This window comes from Melospiza melodia, unplaced genomic scaffold, assembly GCF_035770615.1.
Source record: "Melospiza melodia melodia isolate bMelMel2 unplaced genomic scaffold, bMelMel2.pri scaffold_231, whole genome shotgun sequence".
Taxonomy (NCBI): domain Eukaryota; kingdom Metazoa; phylum Chordata; class Aves; order Passeriformes; family Passerellidae; genus Melospiza; species Melospiza melodia.
Genome location: NW_026948559.1, coordinates 45,784 through 72,935, shown reverse-complemented (window position 1 = coordinate 72,935; position 27,152 = coordinate 45,784). Strand labels below are relative to the sequence as shown.

The 27,152-nt window shown below is 44.7% G+C and overlaps 1 protein-coding gene across 1 annotated transcript in view; it reads left to right on the top strand.

Moving 5' to 3' along the window:
* The window catches only part of LOC134433662 (bromodomain-containing protein 4-like), a 75,571-nt gene that overhangs the window by 4,612 nt on the left and 43,807 nt on the right, over positions 1 to 27,152 (top strand). Inside the window, 7 exon segments of the mRNA XM_063182430.1 lie at positions 2,558 to 2,695; positions 4,687 to 4,822; positions 7,281 to 7,546; positions 14,353 to 14,712; positions 18,602 to 18,730; positions 22,340 to 22,549; positions 25,004 to 25,203. Coding sequence (XP_063038500.1) covers positions 2,558 to 2,695; positions 4,687 to 4,822; positions 7,281 to 7,546; positions 14,353 to 14,712; positions 18,602 to 18,730; positions 22,340 to 22,549; positions 25,004 to 25,203 — 1,439 coding nt within the window.

Genomic DNA, 27,152 nt, shown 5'->3' with positions numbered 1-27,152 from the left:
GGTCCAAGGTTGGGTTGGTGACCCCAAGGTTGGGTTGGTGACCCCAAGGTTGGGTTGGTGACCCCATGGATGGTCCATTGGTTGGGTTGGTGACCCCAAGGATGGTCCATTGGTTGGGTTGGTGACCCCAAGGTTGGGTTGGTGACCCCATGGATGACCCAAGGTTGGGTTGGTGACCCCAAGGATGGTCCATTGGTTGGGTTGGTGACCCCAAGGTTGGGTTGGTGACCCCATGGATGGTCCAAGGTTGGGTTGGTGACCCCAAGGTTGGGTTGGTGACCCCAAGGTTGGGTTGGTGACCCCAAGGTTGGGTTGGTGACCCCATGGATGACCCAAGGTTGGGTTGGTGACCCCATGGATGGTCCATTGGTTGGGTTGGTGACCCCAAGGATGGTCCATTGGTTGGGTTGGTGACCCCAAGGATGACCCAAGGTTGGGTTGGTCACCCCAGGGTTGGGTTGGTGACCCCATGGATGGTCCAAGGTTGGGTTGGTGACCCCAAGGTTGGGTTGGTGACCCCATGGATGGTCCAAGGTTGGGTTGGTGACCCCAAGGTTGGGTTGGTGACCCCATGGATGGGTTGGTGACCCCATGGATGATCCAAGGTTGGGTTGGTGACCCCATGGATGGGTTGGTGACCCCAAGGTTGGGTTGGTGACCCCATGGATGGTCCAAGGTTGGGTTGGTGACCCCAAGGTTGGGTTGGTGACCCCAAGGTTGGGTTGGTGACCCAAGGTTGGGTTGGTGACCCAAGGTTGGGTTGGTGACCCCAAGGATGGTCCAAGGTTGGGTCGGTGACCCCACGGTTGCGTCGATCACCCAGAATTAATCACAAATAATTATAAAATCTCTAAATTCCTTTTTTTCCCTGGAATTATTATAAAATAATTAAATTTTTTCCAGGATTATTATGAATTAATTAATTGATTTTCCAGGACTTTTATCAACCAATTAATTTTCCAAAGATTATCATTTACAAATTGATCTTTATAGGATTGCTAATAAATAATTAGAGTTTTTCCAGTATTATTAATGAATAATTAATTTTTTCAATATAATTACACAATAATTAATTCTTTTGGCGGATGATTTTAAAACAACGATTTTTTCTGGTTTATTAATAAATAATTAATTTTCCAGGGATTATCATCTACAAATTGATCATTATAGGATTGCTAATAGACGATTACAATTTTTCCAGTATTATTAATTAATAATTAGTTTTTCCAATATAATTACACAACAATTCATTCTTTTGGCGGATGATTGTAAAATAACGATTTTTTCTGGTTTATTAATAAATAATTAATTTTCCAAGGATTATCATATACAAATTCATCATTATAGGATTTCTAATAGACAATAACAGTTTTCCCAGTATTACTAATAAATAATTAATTTTTTCAATATAATTACACAATAATTAATTCTTTTGGCGGATGATTGTAAAATAACGATTCTTTCTGGTTTATTAATAAATAATTAATTTTCCAAGGATTATCATCTACAAATTGATCATTATAGGATTGCTAATAGACAATTACAGTTTTCCCAGTATTACTAATAAATAATTAATTTTTTCAATATAATTACACAATAATTAATTCTTTTGGCGGATGATTGTAAAATAACGATTCTTTCTGGTTTATTAATAAATAATTAATTTTCCAAGGATTATCATATACAAATTGATCATTATAGGATTGCTAATAAACAATTACAGTTTTCCCAGTATTACTAATAAATAATTAATTTTTTCAATATAATTACACAATAATTAATTCTTTTGGCGGAGGATTGTAAAATAACCATTTTTTTCTGGTTTATTAATATATAATTAATGATTTCCAGGATTATTAGATACAAATTGATCATTATAGGATTGCTAATAAATAATTATAGTTTTCCCAGTATTATTAATAAATAATTTTTTCAATATAATTACACAACAATTCATTCTTTTGGCGGAGGATTGTAAAATAACAATTTTTTCTGGTTTATTAATAAATAATTAATTTTCCAAGGATTATCATCTACAAATTGATCATTATAGGATTGCTAATAGACGATTACAATTTTTCCAATATTATTAATTAATAATTAGTTTTTCCAATACAATTACACAACAATTCATTCTTTTGGCGGATGATTGTAAAATAACGATTTTTTCTGGTTTATTAATAAATAATTAATTTTCCAGGGATTATCATCTAGAAATTGATCATTATAGGATTGCTAATAGACAATTACAGTTTTCCCAGTATTACTAATAAATAATTAATTTTTTCAATATATTTTCACAATAATTAATTCTTTTGGCGGATGATTGTAAAATAACGATTCTTTCTGGTTTATTAATAAATAATTAATTTTCCAGGGATTATCATCTAGAAATTGATCATTATAGGATTGCTAATAGACAATTACAATTTTTCCAGTATTATTAATTAATAATTAGTTTTTCCAATACAATTACACAACAATTCATTCTTTTGGCGGATGATTGTAAAATAACGATTTTTTTCGGGTTCATTAATAAATAATTGATGATTTCCAGGATTATTATAAGATAATTAAGACGCCGATGGACATGGGAACAATTAAGAAGCGATTGGAGAACAATTATTACTGGAACGCGCAGGAGTGCATCCAGGACTTCAACACCATGTTCACCAACTGCTACATCTACAACAAGGTGGGCAAAAAATGGGAATTTTGGGGGAAAAAAATGGGAATTTTGGGGAAAAAAATGGGAATTTTTTGGGGAAAATTGGAATTTTGGGTGAGAAATTGGGAATTTTTGGGTGAAAAATTGGGAATTTTGGGGGGAAAAAAAGTGAAATTTTGAGGAAAAATGAGATTTTTTTCATGAAATAAAGGGAATTTTTCATGATAAAATGGGAATTTTTCAGGCAGGAAAAACCAGGGAATTTTGGGGGGAAAAATTGGGATTTTGGGGGGGAAAGATGGGAATTTTTGTGGGAAATAATTGGAATTTGGGGGGAAAAATTGGGAATTTTTGAGTGAAAAATTGAGAATTTGGGGGAAATTTGGGGATTTGGGGGGAAAAATTGGGAATTTTGGGGGAAATTTTGGAATTTTGTGGGAAAAAAAGTGAAATTTTGGGAAAAAATGAGATTTTTTTCATGAAAAAATGGGAATTTTTCAGGCCGGAAAAACCAGGGAATTTTTGGAGGGAAAAAAATGGGAATTTTTTGGGCTACAAATGGGAATTTGTACAAATGGGTTTTTTTTCCCAAAATTCCATTTTTTTCCCCCTAATTCCTGTTTGTTTTTTTTTTTTGTTTTTTTTTTTTTTTTCCCTCTAATTCCTGATTTATTTATTTTTTTTTTTCACAAAATTCCATTTTTTCCCCCAATTTCCCATTTTTTCCCCCAATTTCCCATTTTTTCCCCTAATTTCCCATTTTTTCCCCTAATTTCCCATTTTTTCCCATATTGCAGCCCGGGGATGCCATAGTGCCAATGGCAGAGGCTCTGGAGCAGCTGGTTTTTCCCCAAATTTCCCATTTTTTCCCCTAATTTCCCATTTTTTAACCTAAATTCTGATTTTTTTCCCATTTTGCAGCCCAGGGATGACATCGTGCTGATGGCAGAGGCTCTGGAGCAGCTGGTTTTTGCAGAATTTCCCATTTTTTTACCCTAAATTCTGATTTTTTTCCTGTTTTCCAGCCCGGGGATGCCATCGTGCTGATGGCAGAGGCTCTGGAGAAGCTGGTTTTTCCCCAAATTTCCCATTTTTTACCCTAAATTCTGATTTTTTCCCCTTTTCCAGCCCGGGGATGCCGTTGTGCTGATGGCAGAGGCTCTGGAGAAGCTGGTTTTTTGCAGAATTTCCATTTTTTTACCCTAATTTCCCATTTTTTCCCCTTTTCCAGCCCGGGGATGACATCGTGCTGATGGCAGAGGCTCTGGAGAAGGTTTTTGTCCCTAAATTCTGATTTTTTTCCCCTTTTTGCAGCCCGGGGATGACATCGTGCTGATGGCAGAGGCTCTGGAGAAGCTGGTTTTTATATAATTTCCCATTTTTTCCCCTTTTCCAGCCCGGGGATGACATCGTGCTGATGGCAGAGGCTCTGGAGAAGCTGGTTTTTTGCAGAATTTCCATTTTTTTACCCTAATTTCCCATTTTTTTCCCGTTTTCCAGCCCGGGGATGACATCGTGCTGATGGCAGAGGCTCTGGAGAAGCTGGTTTTTTGCAGAATTTCCATTTTTTTACCCTAATTTCTCATTTTTTCCCCTTTTCCAGCCCGGGGATGCCATCGTGCTGATGGCAGAGGCTCTGGAGAAGCTGGTTTTTGTATAATTTCCCATTTTTTACCCTAAATTCTGATTTTTTTCCCCTTTTTGCAGCCCGGGGATGACATCGTGCTGATGGCAGAGGCTCTGGAGAAGCTGGTTTTTCCCCTAATTTCCCATTTTTTACCCTAAATTCTGATTTTTTCCCATTTTCCAGCCCGGGGATGACATCGTGCTGATGGCAGAGGCTCTGGAGCAGCTGGTTTTTTGCAGAATTTCCATTTTTTTACCCTAATTTCCCATTTTTTCCCCTTTTCCAGCCCGGGGATGACATCGTGCTGATGGCAGAGGCTCTGGAGCAGCTGGTTTTTTGCAGAATTTCCATTTTTTTACCCTAATTTCTCATTTTTTCCCATTTTTTCCAGCCCGGGGATGACATCGTGCTGATGGCAGAGGCTCTGGAGAAGCTTTTCCTGCAGAAGATCTCGGAGATGACGCAGGAGGAAACCGAAATCGTCATCGCCCAGACCAAGGGCCGGGGCCGCGCCCGCAAGGAGCCAGGTGGGGCTGAGAAAATCCCAAAAAATCCCTCAAATAATCCCCAAAATCTCCCCCAAATTCCCATTTCCCCCATATTTTTACCTTTCTTCCCTCCCCACTTCTTTTCCTCTTTTCCTGGTTATTTTCCCCACTATTTCCCCCTATTTTCTGTCATTTCCCCCCATTTCTCCCAAATTTCTCCCAATTTTCCCCTTTTTTTCCCCCTATTTTCCCCTCATTTCCCTCCTGTTTTCTTTCTTCTTTTCCCCCTTGTTCTTCTCTTTTTTCCCCCATTTCCCTCCGTATTTTCTCTTATTTTTTCTCTCTTCCCCCCTTATTTCCCCCTCACTATTCCACCATTCCCCTCATTTCCCCCCCTATTTTCCCATATTTTTGCCCTCATTTTCCCCTATTTTCTCCTCTATTCCGTCCTTTATTTCCCATTTTCCTTCTCTTTTCCCTTATTTCCCCATTTCCCTTCCATTTCTCCCTATTTTCTTTATTTTTCCCCATTTTCCTGCCATTTTCCCCCTATTTTCCCATATTTCCCCCTTATCTCCCCCTCTGTTTTCCCTCATTTCCCCCCTTACTTCTCTCCTGTTTCCCCCCATTTCCCCGTTTTTTCTCCCATTTTTCCCCTATTTTCCTGTATTTTCCCCCCTATTTTCTCATATTTTTCTCCTATTTTCCCCCTTATTTTCCCAGCTATTTTCCCTTATTTCTCTATTATTTCCCATATTTTTCCCCCCTATTCCCCCCTTTATTTTCCCATCTTTTTTCCTTTGTTTTTTCCCCTATTTCCCCCCCATTTTTCCCCCTATATTCCAATACATTTTCTCCCCTCTCAGCAGTTTCCCCCCTCTGAGCAGGGGCTCATTTCCCCCATTTATTTCCTCATTTCTCCCCCATAAATCCCCCGTTTATTTCAATGGTTTACATTTATTTCCCCCATTTATTCCAGTGTATTTACATTTTTTTCCCTTTTCTCAGCAGTTCCCTCCAAGCCCGGCTCCTCGGCCGTCTCCAGCGCCTCCCAGGGCTCCTCCCCGGCTCATTTCCCCCATTTATTTCCATGTTTTACATTTATTTCCCCCATTTATTTCAATATTTTACATTTATTTCCCCTCTCTTTCAGCAGTTCCCTCCAAGCCCGGCTCCTCGGCCGTGCCCAACCCTCCCAGGGCTCCTCCCCGGCTCATTTCCCCCATTTATTTCAATGTTTTACATTTATTTCCCCCATTTATTTCAATGTTTTACATTTATTTCCCCCATTTATTTCAATATTTTACATTTATTTCCCCCATTTATTTCAATATTTTACATTTATTTCAATGTATTTATATTTATTTTCCCTCTCCCAGCAGTGCCCTCCAAGCCCGGCTCCTCGGCCGTCTCCAGCGCCTCCCAGGGCTCCTCCCCGGCTCATTTCCCCCATTTATTTCAATGTATTTACATTTATTTCCCCCATTTATTTCAATGTATTTATATTTTTTTTCCATATTTCTCCCCCATTTCCCCCATTTATTTCAATGTATTTATATTTATTTTCCCTCTCTCAGCAGTGCCCTCCAAGCCCGGCTCCTCGGCCGTGCCCAGCCCTCCCAGGGCTCCTCCCCGGCTCATTTCCCCCATTTATTTCCCCATTTCCCCCATAAATCCCCCATTTATTTCAATGTTTTACATTTATTTCCCCCATTTATTTCAATGTTTTACATTTATTTCAATTTTTACATTTATTTTCCCTTTTCTCAGCAGTGCCCTCCAAGCCCGGCTCCTCGGCCGTCTCCAGCGCCTCCCAGGGCTCCTCCCCGGCTCATTTCCCCCATTTATTTCAATATTTTACATTTATTTCCCCCTTTTATTTCAATGTTTTACATTTATTTCAATGTATTTACATTTATTTTCCCATTTATTTCAATGTATTTATATTTATTTTCCCTCTCTCAGCAGTGCCCTCCAAGCCCGGCTCCTCGGCCGTCTCCAGCACCTCCCAGGGCTCCTCCCCGGCTCATTTCCCCCATTTATTTCCCCATAAATCCCCCATTTATTTCAATGTTTTACATTTATTTCCCCCATTTATTTCAATGTTTTACATTTATTTCAATGTATTTATATTTTTTTCCCTTTTCTCAGCAGTGCCCTCCAAGCCCGGCTCCTCGGCCGTCTCCAGCGCCTCCCAGGGCTCCTCCCCGGCTCATTTCCCCCATTTATTTCCCCATAAATCCCCCATTTATTTCAATATTTTACATTTATTTCAATATATTTACATTTATTTTCCCTTTTCTCAGCAGTGCCCTCCAAGCCCGGCTCCTCGGCCGTCTCCAGCGCCTCCCAGGGCTCCTCCCCGGCTCATTTCCCCCATTTCTTTCCCCCATAAATCCCCCATTTATTTCAATGTTTTACATTTATTTCCCCCATTTATTTCAATATTTTACATTTATTTCAATATATTTATATTTATTCCCCTCTCTCTCAGCAGTGCCCTCCAAGCCCGGCTCCTCGGCCGTCTCCAGCGCCTCCCAGGGCTCCTCCCCGGCTGCCCCGGCGCCCGCGGCTCCCCCGGTGCCGGGCCTGGCGCCGCCGTTGCCCTTCGGGGCCGCGGGCGCTCCGGAGCTGCTGGTGCCGCCCGCGGTGACCGTGGTGCCCCCCGTGCCCGCCCCGCCCGCCCCGGCCCCGCCCGCCCCGGCCCCGCCCGCCCTGCAGCCCCACCCGCCCGTCATCCCCACGCCCGCGCAGCCCGTCAAGGTCAGTGACAGGGAGGGGCTCGTTAGCGGCGCTAATTGGGTTAATTAGGGGCGGGGATGGGGGTGTCAATTGTTTTATTGTTATTATTTTGTTATTAGTGTTCGTGTTGCTTCGTTAGGCACTGGTAATTGGCTTAATTAGGGAGGGGGGTTAGCATTGGGTTTGCTGTTAATAATTTTATTGTTATTTTTTTGTTATAATCATCATTACTATTATCATTATTCTAATTAGTAGCAGTATTAGTAGTACAAGTATTAAGCGCTGGTAATTAACTTAATTAGGGTTGCTGTTGGTGTTAATAGTTTTATTATTATTACTTCGCTAGGCACTGGTAATTGGCTTAATTAGGGAGGGGGGTTAGCATTGGGTTTGGTGTTAATAATTTTGTTATTGATATTTTTTTTGTTATAATCATTATTACTATTATCATTATTCTAATTAGTAGCAGTATTAGTAGTACAAGTATTAAGCACTGGTAATTAACTTAATTAGGGTTGCTGTTGGTGTTAATAGTTTTATTATTATGACTTCGTTAGGCACTGGTAATTGGCTTAATCAGGGAGAGGGGTTAGCATTGGGTTTGGTGTTAATAATTTTGTTATTGATATTTTTTTTGTTATAATCGTCGTTACTATTCTCATTATTCTAATTAGTAGCAGTGTTAGTAGTACACTATTAGTATACTAGTAGTACACAGTATATTAGTAGTACGCTATTAGTATTACCAGTATTAAGCGCTGGTAATTAACTTAATTAGGGTTGGTGTTGGTGTTAATAGTTTTATTATTATTACTTCGTTAGGCACTGGTAATTAGCTTAATTAGGGCATGGGGTTGACATTGCATTTGGTGTTGGTGTTTATATTTTTGTTGTTATTATTATTATCGTTATTATTACTATTACTTCGTTAGGCACTCGTAATTTGCTTATTTAATGTCATTTATTGAGTGGTCCCAGAGCAGAAACCCCAATGAATGATCCCAGAGCAGGAACTCCAAAACTCAGAATCCCAATGAATGACCCCAAAGCACAAAGTCCAAAACTCAAAATTCCAATGCATGATCCCAGAGCAGAAACTCCAAAACTCAAAATTCCAATGAATGACCCCAAACCCCAAACTCCAAAACCCAAAATTCCAATGAACAATCCCAAGGTAGAAACTCCAAACACCAAAATTCCAACAAGCACCCCCAAAACCCAAACTCCAAAACCCAAAATCCCAACAAACACCCCCAAAACCCAAACTCCAAAACCCCAAACCCCAATGAACAATCCCAAGGTAGACACTCCAAAAGTAGAAGCCCCAACAAACAATCCCAAGGTAGAAACTCCAAACCCCAAAATTGCAATAAACGCCCCCAAAACCCAAACTCCAAAACCCAAAATTCCAATGAACAATCCCAAGGTAGAAACTCCAGAACCCAAAATTCCAATGAACAATCCCAAGGTAGAAACTCCAAACCCCAAAATTCCAACAAACACCCCCAAAACCCAAACTCCAAACCCCAAAATTCCAGTGAACGATCCCAAGGTAGAAACTCCAAAACCCAAAATTGCAAGAAACACCCCCAAAACCCAAACTCCAAAACCCAAAATTCCAATGAACAGTCCCAAGGTAGAAACTCCAGAACCCAAAATTGGAATAAACGCCCCCAAAACCCAAACTCCAAACCCCAAACCCCAATGAAAAATCCCAAGGTAGGAACTCCAAACCACAACATTCCAACAAACGCCCCCAAAACCCAAACTCCAAACCACAACATTCCAACAAACGCCCCCAAAACCCAAACTCCAAACCACAACATTCCAACAAACGCCCCCAAAACCCAAACTCCAAAACCCAAAATTCCAATGGACAATCCCAAAGTAGAAACTCCAAACCCCAAAATTGCAACAAACTCCCCCAAAACCCCAAACCCCACCAAACACCCCCAAAACCCAAACTCCAAAACCCCAAAATTCCAACGAGCACCCCCAAAACCCAAACTCCAAACCCCAAAATTCCAACAAACGCCCCCAAAACCCAAACTCCAAACCCCAGAATTCTAATGAACAATCCCAAGGTAGAAACTCCAACATCCAAAACCCCAACGAACGATCCCAAGGTAGAAACTCCAAAACCCAAAATTGGAATAAACGCCCCCAAAATCCAAACTCCAAACCCCAAAATTTCAACAAGCGCCCCCAAAACCCAAACTCCAAACCCCAAACCCCAATGAACAATCCCAAGGTAGAAACTCCAAAACCCAAAATTGCAGTAAATGCCCCCAAAACCCAAACTCCACAACCCAAAATTCCAATGAACAATGCCAAGGTAGAAACTCCAAACCCCAAAATTCCAACAAACACCCCCAAAACCCAAACCCCAAACCCCAATGAACAATCCAAAGGTAGAAACTCCAAAACCCAAACTCCAAACCCCAGAATTCCAACAAGCATCCCCAAAACCCAAACTCCAAACCCCAGAATTCCCACAAGCACCCCCAAAACCCAAACTCCAAACCCCAAAATTCCAACAAACGCCCCCAAAACCCAAACTCCAAACCCCAAAATTCCAACAAACGCCCCCAAAACCCAAACTCCAAACCCCAAAATTCCAACAAACACCCCCAAAATCCAAACTCCAAACCCCAGAATTCCAACAAGCACCCCCAAAACCCAAACTCCAAACCCCAAAATTCCCACAAACACCCCCAAAATCCAAACTCCAAACCCCAAAATTCCAACAAACTCCCCAAAACCCAAACTCCAAACCCCCAAACCCCAATGAACAATCCCAGGGTAGAAACTCCAAACCCCAAAATTCCAACAAACACCCCCAAAACCCAAACTCCAAACCCCAAATTTCCAACAAGCATCCCCAAAACCCAAACTCCAAAACCCAAAATTCCAACGAACAATCCCAAGGTAGAAACTCCAAAACCCAAAATTGCAGTAAATGCCCCCAAAACCCAAACTCCAAAACCCCAAAATTCCAACAAGCACCCCAAAACTCCAAAACCCCAAACCCCAATGAACAATCCCAAGGTAGAAACTCCAAACCCAAAATTCCAACAAACACCCCCAAAACCCAAACCCCAAACCCCAATGAACAATCCCAAGGTAGAAACTCCAACATCCAAAACCCCAATGAACAATCCAAAGGTAGAAACTCCAAAACCCAAACTCCAAACCCCAGAATTCCAACAAGCACCCCCAAAACCCAAACTCCAAACCCCAAAATTCCAACAAACACCCCCAAAATCCAAACTCCAAACTCCAAACCCCAATGAACAATCCCAAGGTAGAAACTCCAAACCCCAAAATTCCAACAAACACCCCCAAAACCCAAACTCCAAACCCCAAATTTCCAACAAGCATCCCCAAAACCGAAACTCCAAACCCCAAATTTCCAACAAGCACCCCCAAAACCCAAACTCCAAACCCCAAAATTCCCACAAACACCCCAAAACCCAAACTCCAAACCCCCAAACCCCAATGAACGATCCCAAGGTAGAAACTCCTAAACCCAAAATTGCAACGAACGCCCCCAAAACCCAAACTCCACAACCCAAAATTCCAATGAACAATGCCAAGGTAGAAACTCCAAACCCAAAATTCCAACAAACACCCCCAAAACCCAAACTCCAAACCCCAATGAACAATGCCAAGGTAGAAACTCCAACATCCAAAACCCCAATGAACAATCCAAAGGTAGAAACTCCAAAACCCAAACTCCAAACCCCAGAATTCCATCAAGCACCCCCAAAACCCAAACTCCAAACCCCAAAATTCCAACAAACGCCCCAAAACCCAAACTCCAAAACCCAAAATTCCAATGAACAATCCCAGTGTAGAAACTCCAAACCCCAAAATTCCAACAAACACCCCCAAAACCCAAACTCCAAACCCCAAAATTCCAACAAACACCCCCAAAACCCAAACTCCAAACCCCAAAATTCCAACAAACGCCTCCAAAACCCAAACTCCAAAACCCAAAATTCCAATGAACAATCCCAATGTAGAAGCTCCAAAACCCAAAATTCCAACAAGCACCCCCAAAACCCAAACTCCAAACCCCAAAATTGGAATAAACACCCCCAAAACCCAAACTCCAAAACCCCAAACCCCAATGAACAATCCCAAGGTAGACACTCCAAAAGTAGAAGCCCCAACAAACAATCCCAAGGTAGAAACTCCAAACCCCAAAATTGCAATAAACGCCCCCAAAACCCAAACTCCAAAACCCAAAATTCCAATGAACAATCCCAAGGTAGAAACTCCAGAACCCAAAATTCCAATGAACAATCCCAAGGTAGAAACTCCAAACCCCAAAATTCCAACAAACACCCCCAAAACCCAAACTCCAAACCCCAAAATTCCAGTGAACGATCCCAAGGTAGAAACTCCTAAACCCAAAATTGCAACGAACGCCCCCAAAACCCAAACTCCACAACCCAAAATTCCAATGAGCAATCCCAAGGTAGAAACTCCAAACCCCAAAATTGGAATAAACGCGCCCAAAACCCAAACTCCAAACCCCAAACCCCAATGAAAAATCCCAAGGTAGGAACTCCAAACCACAACATTCCAACAAACACTCCCAAAACCCAAACTCCAAAACCCAAAATTCCAATGGACAATCCCAAAGTAGAAACTCCAAACCCCAAAATTGCAACAAACTCCCCCAAAACCCAAACTCCAAAACCCCAAACCCCACCAAACACCCCCAAAACCCAAACTCCAAAACCCCAAAATTCCAACGAGCACCCCCAAAACCCAAACTCCAAACCCCAAAATTCCAACAAACACCCCCAAAACCCAAACTCCAAAACCCAGAATTCCAATGAACAATCCCAAGGTAGAAACTCCAACATCCAAAACCCCAACGAACGATCCCAAGGTAGAAACTCCAAAACCCAAAAATTGCAATAAACGCCCCCAAAACCCAAACTCCAAACCCCAAAATTCCAACAAACACCCCCAAAATCCAAACTCCAAACCCCAAAATTTCAACAAGCGCCCCCAAAACCCAAACTGCAAAACCCCAAACCCCAATGAACAATCCCAAGGTAGAAACTCCAAACCCCAAAATTGCAAGAAACACCCCCAGAACCCAAACTCCAAAACCCAAAATTCCAACAAACACCCCCAAAACCCAAACTCCAAACCCCAAAATTCCAACAAACACCCCCAAAACCCAAACTCCAAACCCCAAAATTCCAACAAACACCCCCAAAACCCAAACTCCAAACCCCAAAATTCCAATGAACAATCCCAAAGTAGAAACTCCAAACCCCAAAATTCCAACAAACGCCCCCAAAACCCAAACTCCAAACCCCAAAATTCCAATGAACAATCCCAAAGTAGAAACTCCAAACTCCAAAATTGCAATAAACACCCCCTAAAGCCAAACTCCAAACCCCAAAATTCCAACAAACGCCCCCAGAACCCAAACTCCAAACCCCCAAACCCCAATGAACAATCCCAAGGTAGAAACTCCTAAACCCAAAATTGCAACGAACGCCCCCAAAACCCAAACTCCACAACCCAAAATTCCAATGAACAATCCCAAGGTAGAAACTCCAAACCCAAAATTCCAACAAGCACCCCCAAAACCCAAACCCCAAACCCCAATGAACAATCCCAAGGTAGAAACTCCAACATCCAAAACCCCAATGAACAATCCAAAGGTAGAAACTCCAAAACCCAAACTCCAAACCCCAGAATTCCAACAAGCACCCCCAAAACCCAAACTCCAAACCCCAAAATTCCAACAAACACCCCAAAACCCAAACTCCAAACCCCAAAATTCCAACAAACACCCCCAAAACCCAAACTCCAAACCCCAAACCCCAATGAAAAATCCCAAGGTAGAAACTCCAAACCGCAAAATTCCAACAAACACCCCCAAAACCCAAACTCCAAACCCCAAAATTCCAACAAATACCCCCAAAACCCAAACACCAAACCCCAGAATTCCAACAAGCACCCCCAAAACCCAAACTCCAAACCGCAAAATTCCAACAAGCACCCCCAAAACCCAAACTCCAAACCCCAAAATTCCAACAAACACCCCCAAAATCCAAACTCCAAACCCCAAAATTCCCACAAACACCCCAAAACCCAAACTCCAAACCCCAAAATTTCAACAAGCACCCCCAAAACCCAAACTCCAAACCCCAAAATTCCAACAAACACCCCCAAAATCCAAACTCCAAACCCCAAACCCCAATGAACAATCCCAAGGTAGAAACTCCAAACCCCAAAATTCCAACAAACACCCCCAAAACCCAAACTCCAAACCCCAAAATTCCAACAAACACCCCCAAAACCCAAACTCCAAACCCCAAACCCCAATGAACAATCCCAAGGTAGAAACTCCAAACCCCAAAATTGGAATAAACGCGCCCAAAACCCAAACTCCAAAACCCAAAATTCCAACAAACACCCCCAAAATCCAAACTCCAAACCCCAAAATTTCAACAAGTGCCCCCAAAACCCAAACTCCAAAACCCCAAACCCCAATGAACAATCCCAAGGTAGAAACTCCAAACCCCAAAATTCCAACAAACGCCCCCAAAACCCAAACTCCAAACCCCAAAATTCCCACAAACGCCCCCAGAACCCAAACTCCAAACCCCAAATTTCCAACAAGCATCCCCAAAACCCAAACTCCAAACCCCAAATTTCCAACAAGCACCCCCAAAACCCAAACTCCAAACCCCAAAATTCCCACAAACACCCCAAAACCCAAACTCCAAACCCCACCAAACCCCCCGAAACCCCCCAAACTCCCTCCCCTGACCTCCCTCCCGCCGTCGCAGACAAAGAAAGGCGTGAAGAGGAAAGCAGACACCACCACGCCCACGGCCATGGACCCCATCCACGAGTCGTCGTCGCTGCCCGCCGAGCCCAAGGCGGCCAAGGCGGGCGCGCGGCGCGAGGGCGGCCGCCCCCCGAAGCCGCCCAAGAAGGAGCTGCCGGACTCGCAGCAGGCGCCGGAGCCGCGCGGCTCCAAGGCCTCGGAGCAGCTGCGCTACTGCGGCGGCATCATCAGGGAGATGTTCGCCAAGAAACACGCGGCCTACGCCTGGCCCTTCTACAAACCCGTGGACGTGGAGGCGCTGGGGCTGCACGACTACTGCGACATCATCAAACACCCCATGGACCTCAGCACCATCAAGGTGAGGAGGAAAGGGGGGAAAAACGGGGGTTTAGGAGGGGAAAATGGGGGTTTTGGGGGGAAAATGGGAATTTTGGGGGGGAAAATGGGATGTTATTGGGGGGAAATAGGGAAAAAATGGGGGTTTGGGGTGAAAAATAGGAATTTCTGGGGGGGAAATGGAGAAGAAAGGGAAAAAAAGGGGGGGTTCGGGGGAAAAATGGGAACTTTGGGGGGAAAATGAGAAGTTATTGGGGGAAAAATGGGGGTTTGGGGGGAAAATTGGAATTTCTGGGGGGAAAAATGGGGAGAAAATGGGGTTTTAGGAGAAAAAGTGGGAATTTTGGGGGGAAAAATGGGAATTTATTGGGGGAAAATGGGGGTTTGGGGGGAAAAATAGGAGTTTCTGGGGGGGAAATGGGGAAAAAAGGGAAAAAAGGGGGGGTTTTGGGGGAAAAATGGGGGTTTTGGGGGAAAAATGGGAAGTTATTGGGGGGAAATGGGGGGAAAATGGGGTTTTGGGGGGAAAAATGGGAATTTTGGGGGAAAAAATGGGGGGTTTGGGGGGGGGAAATGAGGGATTTGGGGGGACAATGGGGAGTTATTGGGGGGAAATGGGGGAAAAAGGGGAATTTTGGGGGAAAAAATGGGGGGTTTGGGGGGGAAATGGGAAGTTATTGGGGGCAAAAATGGAGGTTTGGGGGGAAAGCGGGGGGGAAATGGGGAAAAACGGGGTTTTAGTAGAAAAAAATGGGAATTTTGGGGGGAAAATTGGGAAGTCATTGGGGGAAAATGGGGGGAAAATGGGGTTTTAGGAGAAAAAAATGGGAATTTTGGGGGCAAAAATGGGAATTTATTGGGGAAAAAGGGGGAAAAAGGGGGGTTTCGGGGCAAAAATGGGAAGTTATTGGGGGGAAATGGGGGAAAAATTGGGAGAAAATGGGGTTTTAGGAGGAAAAATGGGAATTTTTGGGGGAAAAATGGGAATTTATTGGGGGAAAAATAGGGGTAAAATGCTGGTTTGGGGGGAAAAATGGGAATTTATTGGGGGGAAATGGGGGTTTTGGGGGAAAAAATGGTAATTTGTTGGGGGAAAATGGGGAGAAAGTGGGGGTTTAGGAGAAAAAATGGGAATTTTGAGGGGAAAAATGGGAATCTATTGGGGGAAATGGGGGGGAAATGGGGGTTTGGGGGGAAAAATGTGAATTTTGGGGGGAAAATGGGAATTTATTGGGGGGAATGGGGGAGAAATGGGGGTTTGGGGAGAAAAATGGGAATTTTGGGGGAAAAAATGGGGGTTTGGGGGGGAAGATTGGAATTTATTGGGGGAAATGGGGAAAAAAGGGGGGTTTGGGGGGAAAAATGGGAATTTTGGGGGGGAAATGGGGGATTTGGGGGGACAATGGGAAGTTATTGGGGGGAAATGGGGGAAAAAGGGGAATTTTGGGGGAAAAAATGGGGGGTTGGGGGGAAAAATAGGAATTTCTGGGAGGGAAATGGGAAAAAAGAGGGGTTTCGGGGAAAAAATGGGGGTTTTGGGGGGGAAAAAAATGGAATTTATTGGGGGAAAATGGGGGGAAATGGGGGTTTGGGGGGGAAATGGGAATTTTTGGGGGAAAAAATGGGGGTTGGGGGGAAAAATTGGAATTTTTGGGGGGAAAATGGGGGGGAAATGGGGAAAAATGGGGGTTCAGGGGGAAAAATTGGAATTTTTGGGGAAAATGGGGCTTTGGGGTGAAAAATTGGAATTTTTTTGGGGAAAATGGGGGTTTGGGGGGAAAAATGAGAATTTCTGGGGGGAAAATGGGGGGAAATGGGGAAAAAATGGGGGTTTGGGGAGAAAAATGGGAATTTCAGGGGGAAAAATGGGGTTTGGGAGAAATAAAATGGAGGTTTGGGGGGAAAATGGGATTTTAGGGCAATAAAGTAGGGAAAAAATGGGGGGTTGTGGGAAATAAAAGGGATTTGGGGAGGATAAAATGGGATTTTCAGGGAATAAAATGGGGTTTGGGGAGGGGGGAAATGGGGAAAAAATGGGAATTTCATGGGGAAAATGGGAGAGAAATGGGGGTTTGGGGGGATGAAATGGGGGAAAAGGAGGGATTGGGTGGAAAAATGAGGAGAAAATGGGAATTTCAGGGGAAAAAAAGGGAATTTCAGGGGAAAAAAGGGAATTTCAGGGGAAAAAATGGGAATTTCAGGGGAAAAAAATGGGAATTTCAGGGGAAAAAAGGGAATTTCAGGGGAAAAAATGGGGTCTGGGGGGAATGAATGGATTTTGGGGAATAAAATGGAGTTTGGGGGAATAAAATGGGGGTTTGTGGGGCGGAATTGGATTTTGGGGAATAAAATAGGGAAGAAAAGGTGAAAAAATGGGGATTGGGGGCAATAAAATGGGTGTTTTTTAACCAAAAATTACCCACCTAAAGTGGATTTTTTAACCAAAACCTGTCATTTCCATGGACCAAAATAAAGGACCCTTTTGAACCAAAAAATGGGGTTTTTAACCAAAAGTAGTCTTTTTTTTGGACCAAAATAAGCGGATTTTTGACCAAAATGTGGTGTTTTTGTTACTAAAAATAATCATTTTTATGGCCCCCAAAATAAGGGTGTTTGGGGCCAAAAATAGTTCTGTTCATGGGCCGAAGTGTGGCTTTTTTTTGATCAAAAATTGTCATTTTTATGGACAAAAAGGGAATTTTTTTGGGCCAAAAATAGTCATTTTTGTGGATCAAAGAAGTGGCTTTTTTAACCAAAAGTGGTCATTTTTCATGGACTAAAATAAGGGGGTTTTGGACCAAACAAAAAGTATTCTTTTGACCAAAAATAGTCATTTTCATCGATCAAAAAGATCTTCTTTTGACCAACCCAAGGTGGTGTTATGGACCAAAAATTGTCATTTTTATGGACCAAAAAGATGGGGGTTTTTTGGCCAAAAATTGTTATTTTCACAGACCAAAAGAGGGGGTTTTTTTGAGCAAAAATTTTCATTTTTATGGACCAAAAGGAGGGGGGTTTTGGACCAAAAAGATGGGATTGTTTTTTTGCCAAAAATTGTTATTTTCACGGACCAAAAGAGGGGATTTTTTGGACCAAAAATTGTCATTTTTATGGACCAAAAGGAGGAGGGTTTTGAACCAAAAAAATGGGGGTTTTGGCCAAAATTTGTTATTTTCACAGACCAAAAGAGGGGTTTTTTTTGAGCAAAAATTTTCATTTTTATGGACCAAAAGGAGGGGGGTTTTGGGCCAAAAAGATGGGATTGTTTTTTTGCCAAAAATTGTTATTTTCACGGACCAAAATCGGGGGCTTTTTGGACCAAAAATTGTCATTTTTATGGACCAAAAGGAGGAGAGTTTTGGACCAAAAAGATGGAGGTTTTTTTTGGCCAAAAATTGTTATTTTCACAGACCAAAAGCAGGGACTTTTTGGACCAAAAATTGTCATTTTTATGGACCAAAAGGAGGAGGGTTTTGAACCAAAAAAAATGGGGGTTTTGGCCAAAAATTGTTATTTTCACAGACCAAAAGAGGGGTTTTTTTTGAGCAAAAATTTTCATTTTTATGGACCAAAAGGAGGAGAGTTTTGGACCAAAAAGATGGAGGTTTTTTGGCCAAAAATTATTATTTTCACGGACCAAAAGCGGGGACTTTTTGGACCAAAAGGAGGGGGGTTTTGGACCAAAAAGATGGAGGTTTTTTTGGCCAAAAATTGTTATTTTCACAGACCAAAAGCGGGGACTTTTTGTACCAAAAATTGTCATTTTTACGCACCAAAACATACGTTTTTTTGCCCAAAACAAAGAATATTTTTGCCCCACCTCCACCCCATGACCCCCCCCACCCCAGGTGCTGAATTCCCGTGGGTTTCCCCCAGAATTTCCCATTTTTGGTGTTTTTTTGCCGTTTCAGTCCAAGCTGGAGGGCCGGGAGTACCGCGACGCTCAGGAGTTCGCGGCCGACGTGCGGTTGATGTTCTCCAACTGCTACAAGTACAACCCCGCCGACCACGAGGTCGTGGCCATGGCCAGGAAGCTGCAGGTGACAATTCCCACAAGTCCAGGAAAAGTCCCAAAAATTCCAGGAAAATTCCTTTTTTTTCTCCCCAGCAGGATTTGCAAAAAAACCCCCAAAAATTCTGAATAATCAAAAAATGCTGAGTCGGCAAAAATTGGGTGGTTTTGCTTTTTTTTTTTCCTTGTTGAAGAAAATTGGAATTTTCAATATTCCAGGAAAATTCCATTTTTTTCCCCCAGCAGGATTTGCAAAAAAACCCCCAAAAATTCAGAATAATCAAAAAATGCTGACTCGGCAAAAAATTAGGTGGTTTTGCTTTTTTTTTTCCTTGTTGAAGAAAATTGGAATTTTCAATATTCCAGAAAAATTCCCGACACTCCAGGAAAATTCCATTTTTTTCCCCAGCAGGATTTGCAAAAAACAACCCCAAAAATTCAGAATAATCAAAAAATGCTGACTCAGCAAAAAAAAATAATTAGTGGTTTCCTTTTTCTTGTTGAAAAAAATTGGAATTTTCAATATTCCAGGGAAATTCCCGACATTCCAGGGAAATTTCATTTTTTTTCCTGGAGGGATTTGGCGGGGAAAAAAATCGGAATAATCAAAAAATGCTGACTTGGCCAAAAAAAAAACCCAAAAATTTGCGGGGTTTTTGTTGTTGAAGTGATGGAAATGAAAATTGGGAACATTCCAGGAACATTCCCAAGCTTCCAGGAAAATTCCTTTTTCCCAGCAGGATTTGCAAAAAAAAAATTAATTTGATTAGTCAAAAATGCTGATTTAACAAAAAAAATCACCAAATTTCTGGGGTTTTTCTCAATTTTCCCTGAATTTTCTTACAATTCCTCCTTTCATCCCGGTTTTATTTGATATTTCTCTTTGTCCAAGTTTTGAGGCGGGAATAGGAGGGATGAGCGGGGCTCCAAAAATTTACGGAACTTTATAAAATGGGGGGGGAAATCCATCAAAAATCAGGGAAATTTTTCAAAGTTGGGGAAAATTTTTCAAAGTTGAGGGAAATGTTGGAAATTTTTCCCCTAAAACCCCCTTGGAGATGGTTGAGATCTCCAGTGGGAATCCATGGTGGGATTGGGGTTGGAAAAAATCTCAAAAATCTTGGAGTCCACCAGAAATGATCCAAGAAGATCCAGAAGATGTAAAGAACTTGGAATATGCAGGTTTTAAATGAGAAATTGAGGGAATCCTACAAGTTTTTCCCCCAAAACCACCTTGGAGATGGTTGAGATCTCCAGTGGGAATCCATGGTGGGATTGGGGTCGGCAAAGACCTCAAAAATTCTGGAGTCCACCAAAGATGATCCAAGAAGATCCAGGAAAACTCGTAAGTCTCCAAAATACAGTTTTAAAAGGAATAAATCCTATAAAATTTTCCCCCAAAATCTTCTTGGAGATGGTTGAGATCTCCAGTGGGAATCCATGGTGGGATTGGGGTTGGAAAAAATCTCAAAAATCTTGGAGTCCACCAGAAATGATCCAAGAAGATCCAGAAGATGTCAAGAACTTGGAAAAGGCAGATTTAAATGAGAAATTGAGGAAATCCTACAAATTTTTCTCTCAAAACCACCTTGGAGATGGTTGAGATCTCCAATGAGAATCCATGGTGGAACCTCTAGGACCATCAGCTGAAGGTGATCCAAGAAGATCTCAAGAACCTGGAAGTTGCATCTTCTAAACGATAAATGGAGCAAACCCTGTAAATTTTCCCCTAAATCCACCTCGGGCAGAGTCAGAATTCCAAGAACCCCCAAAATTTCAGGGTCCCTCCCCCACCCCGTGTCCAGGTGTTGACCTTTGGTGTGGAACCCACCAGGTTCTGTAGGACCTCCCCTGTTGGAGATGCCCCCGGCGTCACCTCGTGCCGTTGCCTGTGCTTGCAGGACGTGTTCGAGATGCGCTTTGCCAAGATGCCGATGAGCCGGTGATCCCCGTGGTGGTCCCATCCCCCACCAAGTGGGAATCCATGGTAGGGTTAGGTTGGAAAAGACCTCAGAAATCATGGGGTCAACCAAAGATGGTCCAAGTGGATCTCAAAAACTTGGAAAAGGCAGATTTTAAATGAGAAATTGAGGAAATCCTACAAATTTTTCTCTCAAAACCACCTTGGAGTTGGTTGAGATCTCCAGTGGGAAGCCGTGGTGGAACCTCTAGGACCATCAGCTGAAGGTGATCCAAGAAGATCTCAAGAACCTGAAAGTTGCAGCTTTTAAATGAGAAATTGAGGAAATCCTGTGAATTTTCCCCCAAAAGCCCCTTGGAGATTGTTGAGATCTCCAGTGGGAATCCATGGTGGAACCTCTAAGATTATCAGCCGAAGGTGATCCAGGAAGATCTCAAGAACCTGGAAGTTGCATCTTCTAAACCATAAATGGAGCAAACCCTGTAAATTTTCCCCTAAACCCACCTCGGGCAGAGTCAGAATTGTGAGAAACCCCCAAAATTTCAGGGTCCCTCCCCCACCCCGTGTCCAGGTGTTGACCTTTGGTGTGGAACCCACCAGGTTCTGTAGGACCTCCCCTGTTGGAGATGCCCCCGGTGTCACCTGCGGCCGTTGCCTGTGCTTGCAGGACGTGTTCGAGATGCGCTTTGCCAAGATGCCGATGAGCCGGTGATCCCCGTGGTGGTCCCATCCCCCACCAAGTGGGAATCCATGGTAGAGTGAGGTTGGAAAAGACCTCAGAAATCATGGGGTCAACCAAAGGTGATCCAAGAAGATCTCGAGAACTTGGAAAAGGCAGATTTTAAATGAGAAATTCAGGAAATCCTACAAATTTTTCTCTCAAAACCACCTTGGAGATGGTTGAGATCTCCAGTGAGAATCCATGGTGGAACCTCTAGGACCATCAACTGAAGGTGGTCCAAGAAGATCTCAAGAACCTGGAAGTTGCATCTTCTAAACCATAAATGGAGCAAACCCTGTAAATTTTCCTCTAAATCCACCTCGGGCAGAGTCAGAATTCCAAGAACCCCCAAAATTTCAGGGTCCCTCCCCCACCCCGTGTCCAGGTGTTGACCTTTGGTGTGGAACCCACCAGGTTCTGTAGGACCTCCCCTGTTGGAGATGCCCCCAGCGTCACCTCGTGCCGTTGCCTGTGCTTGCAGGACGTGTTCGAGATGCGCTTTGCCAAGATGCCGATGAGCCGGTGATCCCCGTGGTGGTCCCATCCCCCACCAAGTGGGAATCCATGGTAGAGTGAGGTTGGAAAAGACCTCAGAAATCATGGGGTCAACCAAAGGTGATCCAAGTGGATCTCAAAAACTTGGAAAAGGCAGATTTTAAATGAGAAATTCAGGAAATCCTACAAATTTTTCTCTGAAAACCACCTTGGAGTTGGTTGAGATCTCCAATGAGAATCCATGGTGGAACCTCTAGGACCATCAACTGAAGGTGATCCAAGAAGATCTCAAGAACCTGGAAGTTGCATCTTCTAAACGATAAATGGAGCAAACCCTGTAAATTTTCCTCTAAATCCACCTCGGGCAGAGTCAGAATTCCAAGAACCCCCAAAATTTCAGGGTCCCTCCCCCACCCCGTGTCCAGGTGTTGACCTTTGGTGTGGAACCCACCTTTGGAGATGCCCCCGGCGTCACCTCGTGCCGTTGCCTGTGCTTGCAGGACGTGTTCGAGATGCGCTTTGCCAAGATGCCGGACGAGCCCGAGGAGCCGGTGATCCCCGCCTCGTCCCCCGTGGTGGTCCCGCCCCCCACCAAGGTGGCGCCGCCCTCGTCCAGCGACAGCAGCAGCGACAGCTCCTCCGACAGCGACAGCTCCTCCGACGACTCCGAGGAGGAGCGGGCGCAGCGCTTGGCCGAGCTCCAGGAGCAGGTACGGGGTGGGCCAGGGCTTCTTCTGGTGGGGTTGGGTGGCCTTGGGCTCGGGGGTTGTCCCATGATGGTCGGGTCCAGAGACAACAAAATCGTTGGGTTTGCTGAGCTGAAACCGATGGGTTTGGCGACCCGAAATCGTTGGGTTTGCTGAGCTGAAATCGATGGGTTTGGTGACCCAAAATCGTTGGGTTTGTTGACCCATAATAGTTGGGTTTATTGACTGAAAATTGTTGGGTTTGTTGACCTGAATTGTTGGATTTTTGGACCAAAATCGTTGGGTTTGTTGACCCATAATAGTTGGGTTTATTGACTGAAAATTGTTGGGTTTGTTGACCTGAAATTGTTGGATTTTTGGACCAAAATTGTTGGGTTCGTTGACCTGCAATCATTGGGTTTGTGGATCTAAATAGTTGATTTTAGTTGACCCGGTATTGTTGGGTTTGTTGACCTGAATTGTTGGGTTTGTCAACTCAGAAGTGTTGGGTTTGTTGACCCAGAACCGTTGGGTTTGTTGACCAGAATTGTTGGGTTTGTTGACCCAGAACCGTTGGGTTTCTTGACCTCAATTTGTTGCGTTTGTTGACCCAGAAGTGTTGGGTTTATTGACCTGAAATTGTCGGGTTTGTTGACCTCAATTTGTTGGGTTTGTTGACCTGAATTTGTTGGGTTTGTTGACCTGAAATTGTTGGGTTTGTTGACCTCAATTTGTTGGGTTTGTTGACCCAGAAGTCTTGGGTTTGTTGACTTAGAGCTGTTGGTCTTGTCAACCCGAAATCATTGGGTTGTTGACCTAAATTGTTGGGTTTGTCGACCCAAGATTGTTGGGTTTGTGACCCAAAGTCATTGGGGTGTGGACCTAAATCATTGGATTTTCGACCAAAATTGTTGGGTTTGTCAACCTAAAATTGTTGAGTTTGTCAACCCCGAATCCTTGGGTTTGTTGACCTGAATTGTTGGGTTTGTTGACCCAAGTTGTTTGGTTTGTGAACCCAGAATCATTTTGTTTGTTGACCTAAATCGTTGGAGGTGGCAGGTGGGGTCCTGGGTTTGGTTTGATGACCCTGGAGGTCTCCATGGACCCTTGGAGGTGACAGTGACCAGGTGGGGTCACTCATGGGTTGGGTTTGATGACCCTGGAGGTCTCCATGGAACCATTGAAGGTGACAGTGACCAGGTGGGATCACGGGTTGGGTTTGATGACCTTGGAGGTCTCCATGGACCCTTGGAGGTGACAGTGACCAGGTGGGGTCACTCATGGGTTGGGTTTGATGACCCTGGAGGTCTCCATGGACCCTTGGAGGTGACAGTGACCGGGTGGGGTCAGTCATGGGTTGGGTTTGATGACCCTGGAGGTCTCCACGGAAGGATTGCACCCAGCTCTGCCTGAGCCTCTTGGGCTCAGTCTGAGGTGGGATCTGCTGACCTTGGAGGTCTCCATGGACCATTGAAGGTGACAGTGACCAGGTGGGGTCATGGGTTGGGTTTGATGACCCTGGAGGTCTCCATGGATCCTTGGAGGTGACAGTGACCAGGTGGGGTCGGTCATGGGTTGGGTTTGATGACCCTGGAGGTCTCCATGGACCCTTGGAGGTGACAGTGACCAGGTGGTGTCATGGGTTGGGTTTGATGACCCTGGAGGTCTCCATGGACCCTTGGAGGTGACAGTGACCAGGTGGGGTCACTCATGGGTTGGGTTTGATGACCCTGGAGGTCTCCATGGAACCATTGAAGGTGACAGTGACCAGGTGGGGTCACTCATGGGTTGGGTTTGATGACCCTGGAGGTCTCCATGGAACCATTGAAGCTGACAGTGAGCTGGTGGCGTCATGGGTTGGGTTTGATGACCCTGGAGGTCTCCATGGAACCATTGAAGCTGACAGTGACCAGGTGGGATCATGGGTTGGGTTTGATGACCCTGGAGGTCTCCATGGACCCTTGGAGGTGACAGTGACCAGGTGGGGTCGGTCATGGGTTGGGTTTGATGACCCTGGAGGTCTCCATGGACCCTTGGAGGTGACAGTGACCAGGTGGGGTCGGTCATGGGTTGGGTTTGATGACCCTGGAGGCCTCCATGGAACCATTGAAGCTGACAGTGACCAGGTGGGATCATGGGTTGGGTTTGATGACCCTGGAGGTCTCCATGGAACCATTGAAGCTGACAGTGACCAGGTGGGATCATGGGTTGGGTTTGATGACCCTGGAGGTCTCCATGGAACCATTGAAGCTGACAGTGACCAGGTGGGATCATGGGTTGGGTTTGATGACCCTGGAGGTCTCCATGGAACCATTGAAGCTGACAGTGACCAGGTGGGATCATGGGTTGGGTTTGATGACCCTGGAGGTCTCCATGGAAGGACTGCACCCAGCTCTGCCTGAGCCCACTGGGCTCAGTCCCAGGTGGGCCCTGACCTTCTGGAGAACTTCCGACCTCCCACCTCTCCCACTCCCACAGCTGAAGGCCGTGCACGAGCAGCTGGCGGCGCTGTCCCAGCCCCAGCAGAACAAACCAAAGAAGAAGGAGAAGGACAAGAAGGAGAAGAAGAAGGAGAAGCACAAAAAGAAGGAGGAGCTGGAGGACACCAAGAAGAGCAAGGCCAAGGAGCCTCCACCCAAGAAGGCCAAGAAGAGCAACAGCAACAGCAGCGCCTCCAGGTGGGCCCTTCCCACAATTCCCTGGGGCGGTTTGGGGATCCCCCGGTGCTAATTAAGGTAATTCATTAATTAATGAGGGACCTCGTGGCCCCGGGGATGGGTGGGGTTGAGCCCAGCCTGGAGCTCAGCTCAGGCTTTGGGGTTGGTTCTTCTCTGTGGTGCTGGGGACACCTGGCCGGGCAGGTGGAGATGGGCTGTGCAGGAGCAAGTTAAGCTCGGCTTTGGAGCTCCAGGAGCAAGTTAAGCTCAGGTTTGGAGCTCCAGGAGCAAGTTAAGCTCAGTTGTGGAGGTCCAGGAGCAAGTTAAGCTCAGTTTTGGAGGTCCAGGAGCAAGTTAAGCTCAGGTTTGGAGCTCCAGGAGCAAGTTAAGCTCAGTTTTGGAGCTCCAGGAGCAAGTTAAGCTCAGGTTTGGAGGTCCGGGAGCAAGTTAAGCTCAGTTGTGGAGCTCCAGGAGCAAGTTAAGCTCAGTTGTGGAGGTCCAGGAGCAAGTTAAGCTCAGTTTTGGAGGTCCAGGAGCAAGTTAAGCTCAGTTGTGGAGCTCCAGGAGCAAGTTAAGCTCAGTTGTGGAGGTCCAGGAGCAAGTTAAGCTCAGTTTTGGAGCTCCAGGAGCAAGTTAAGCTCAGTTTTGGAGGTCCAGGAGCAAGTTAAGCTCAGTTTTGGAGGTCCAGGAGCAAGTTAAGCTCAGTTGTGGAGGTCCAGGAGCAAGTTAAGCTCAGTTGTGGAGGTCCAGGAGCAAGTTAAGCTCAGTTGTGGAGGTCCAGGAGCAAGTTAAGCTCGGCTTTGGGTGTCTCAAACCAGCCTGAGCTCAGTTTTGGGTGTCTAAAAGCAGTTTGAGCTCAGTTCTGGGTGTCCAAAACCAGCTGGGCCTAAACCCCCAGTTTGGTTTTTGTTGCTGTGAGCAGCAAGAAGGAGCCGGTGGCAGTGAAGTTCTCCAGATCCTGTGGGTTAGGGCTGATTTAGGTCGAGTTTAGGTCAGGTTAAGTCTAAAACTTCTTTTTTTGGTCATGAATGCACCAAGAAGGAGCTGGTGGCAGTGAAGTTCTCCAGATCCTGTGGGTTAGGGCTGCTTTAGGTTGGGTTTAAGCTGAGTTTAAGCCTAACCCCCATCTTTCACTGACCTGTGCAGCAGGAAGGAGCTGGTGGCAGTGAAGTCCTCGAGGTCCTGTGGGTTAGGCCCAGTTAGGTTGGGTTTAAGCTGGGTTTAAGCCTAAACCACCATTTTTTGTTGGCGTGAGCAGCAAGAAGGAGCCAGTGCCGGTCACATCCTCCAGGTTCTATGGGTTAGGGCTGGTTTAGGTCAGGTTTAAGTCTTAAATGACGTTTTTTGGGCACGCACACACCAAGAAGGAGCCGGTGGCAGTGAAGGTCTCCAGGTCCTGTGGGTTAGGGCTGGTTTAGGTTCTATTTAGGCTGGGTCTAGGCTGGATTTAGGCCTAAACTACCATTTTTTGTTGACCTGAGCAGCAAGAAGGAGCCGGTGGCTGCGAAGTCCTCCAGATCCTGTGGGTCAGGGCTAGTTTAGGTCGGGTTTAGACTGAATTTAGGCTGGCTTTAAGTCTAAAACCCCATTTTTTGGTCACGCACCAAGAAGGAGCCGGTGGCAGTGAAGTTGTCCAGGTCCTGTGGGTTAGGGCTGGTTTAGGTCGGGTTTAGGTCAGGTTTAAGTCTAAAACTTCGTTTTTTGGTCGTGAATGCACCAAGAAGGAGCTGGTGGCAGTGGAGTCCCCCAGATCCTGTGGGTCAGGGCTGGTTTAGGTCGGATTTAGACCACGTTAGGTCAGGTTTAGACCAGGTTTAGGCCTAAACCCCTATGTTTTGTTGGTGTGAGCAGCAAGAAGGAGATGGTGGCAGTGAAGTTCTCCAGGTCCTGTGGGTTAGGGCTGGTTTATGTTGGGCTTAGACTGGGTTTAAGTCCAAAACCCCATTTTTTGGTCACTCACACAGCAAGTA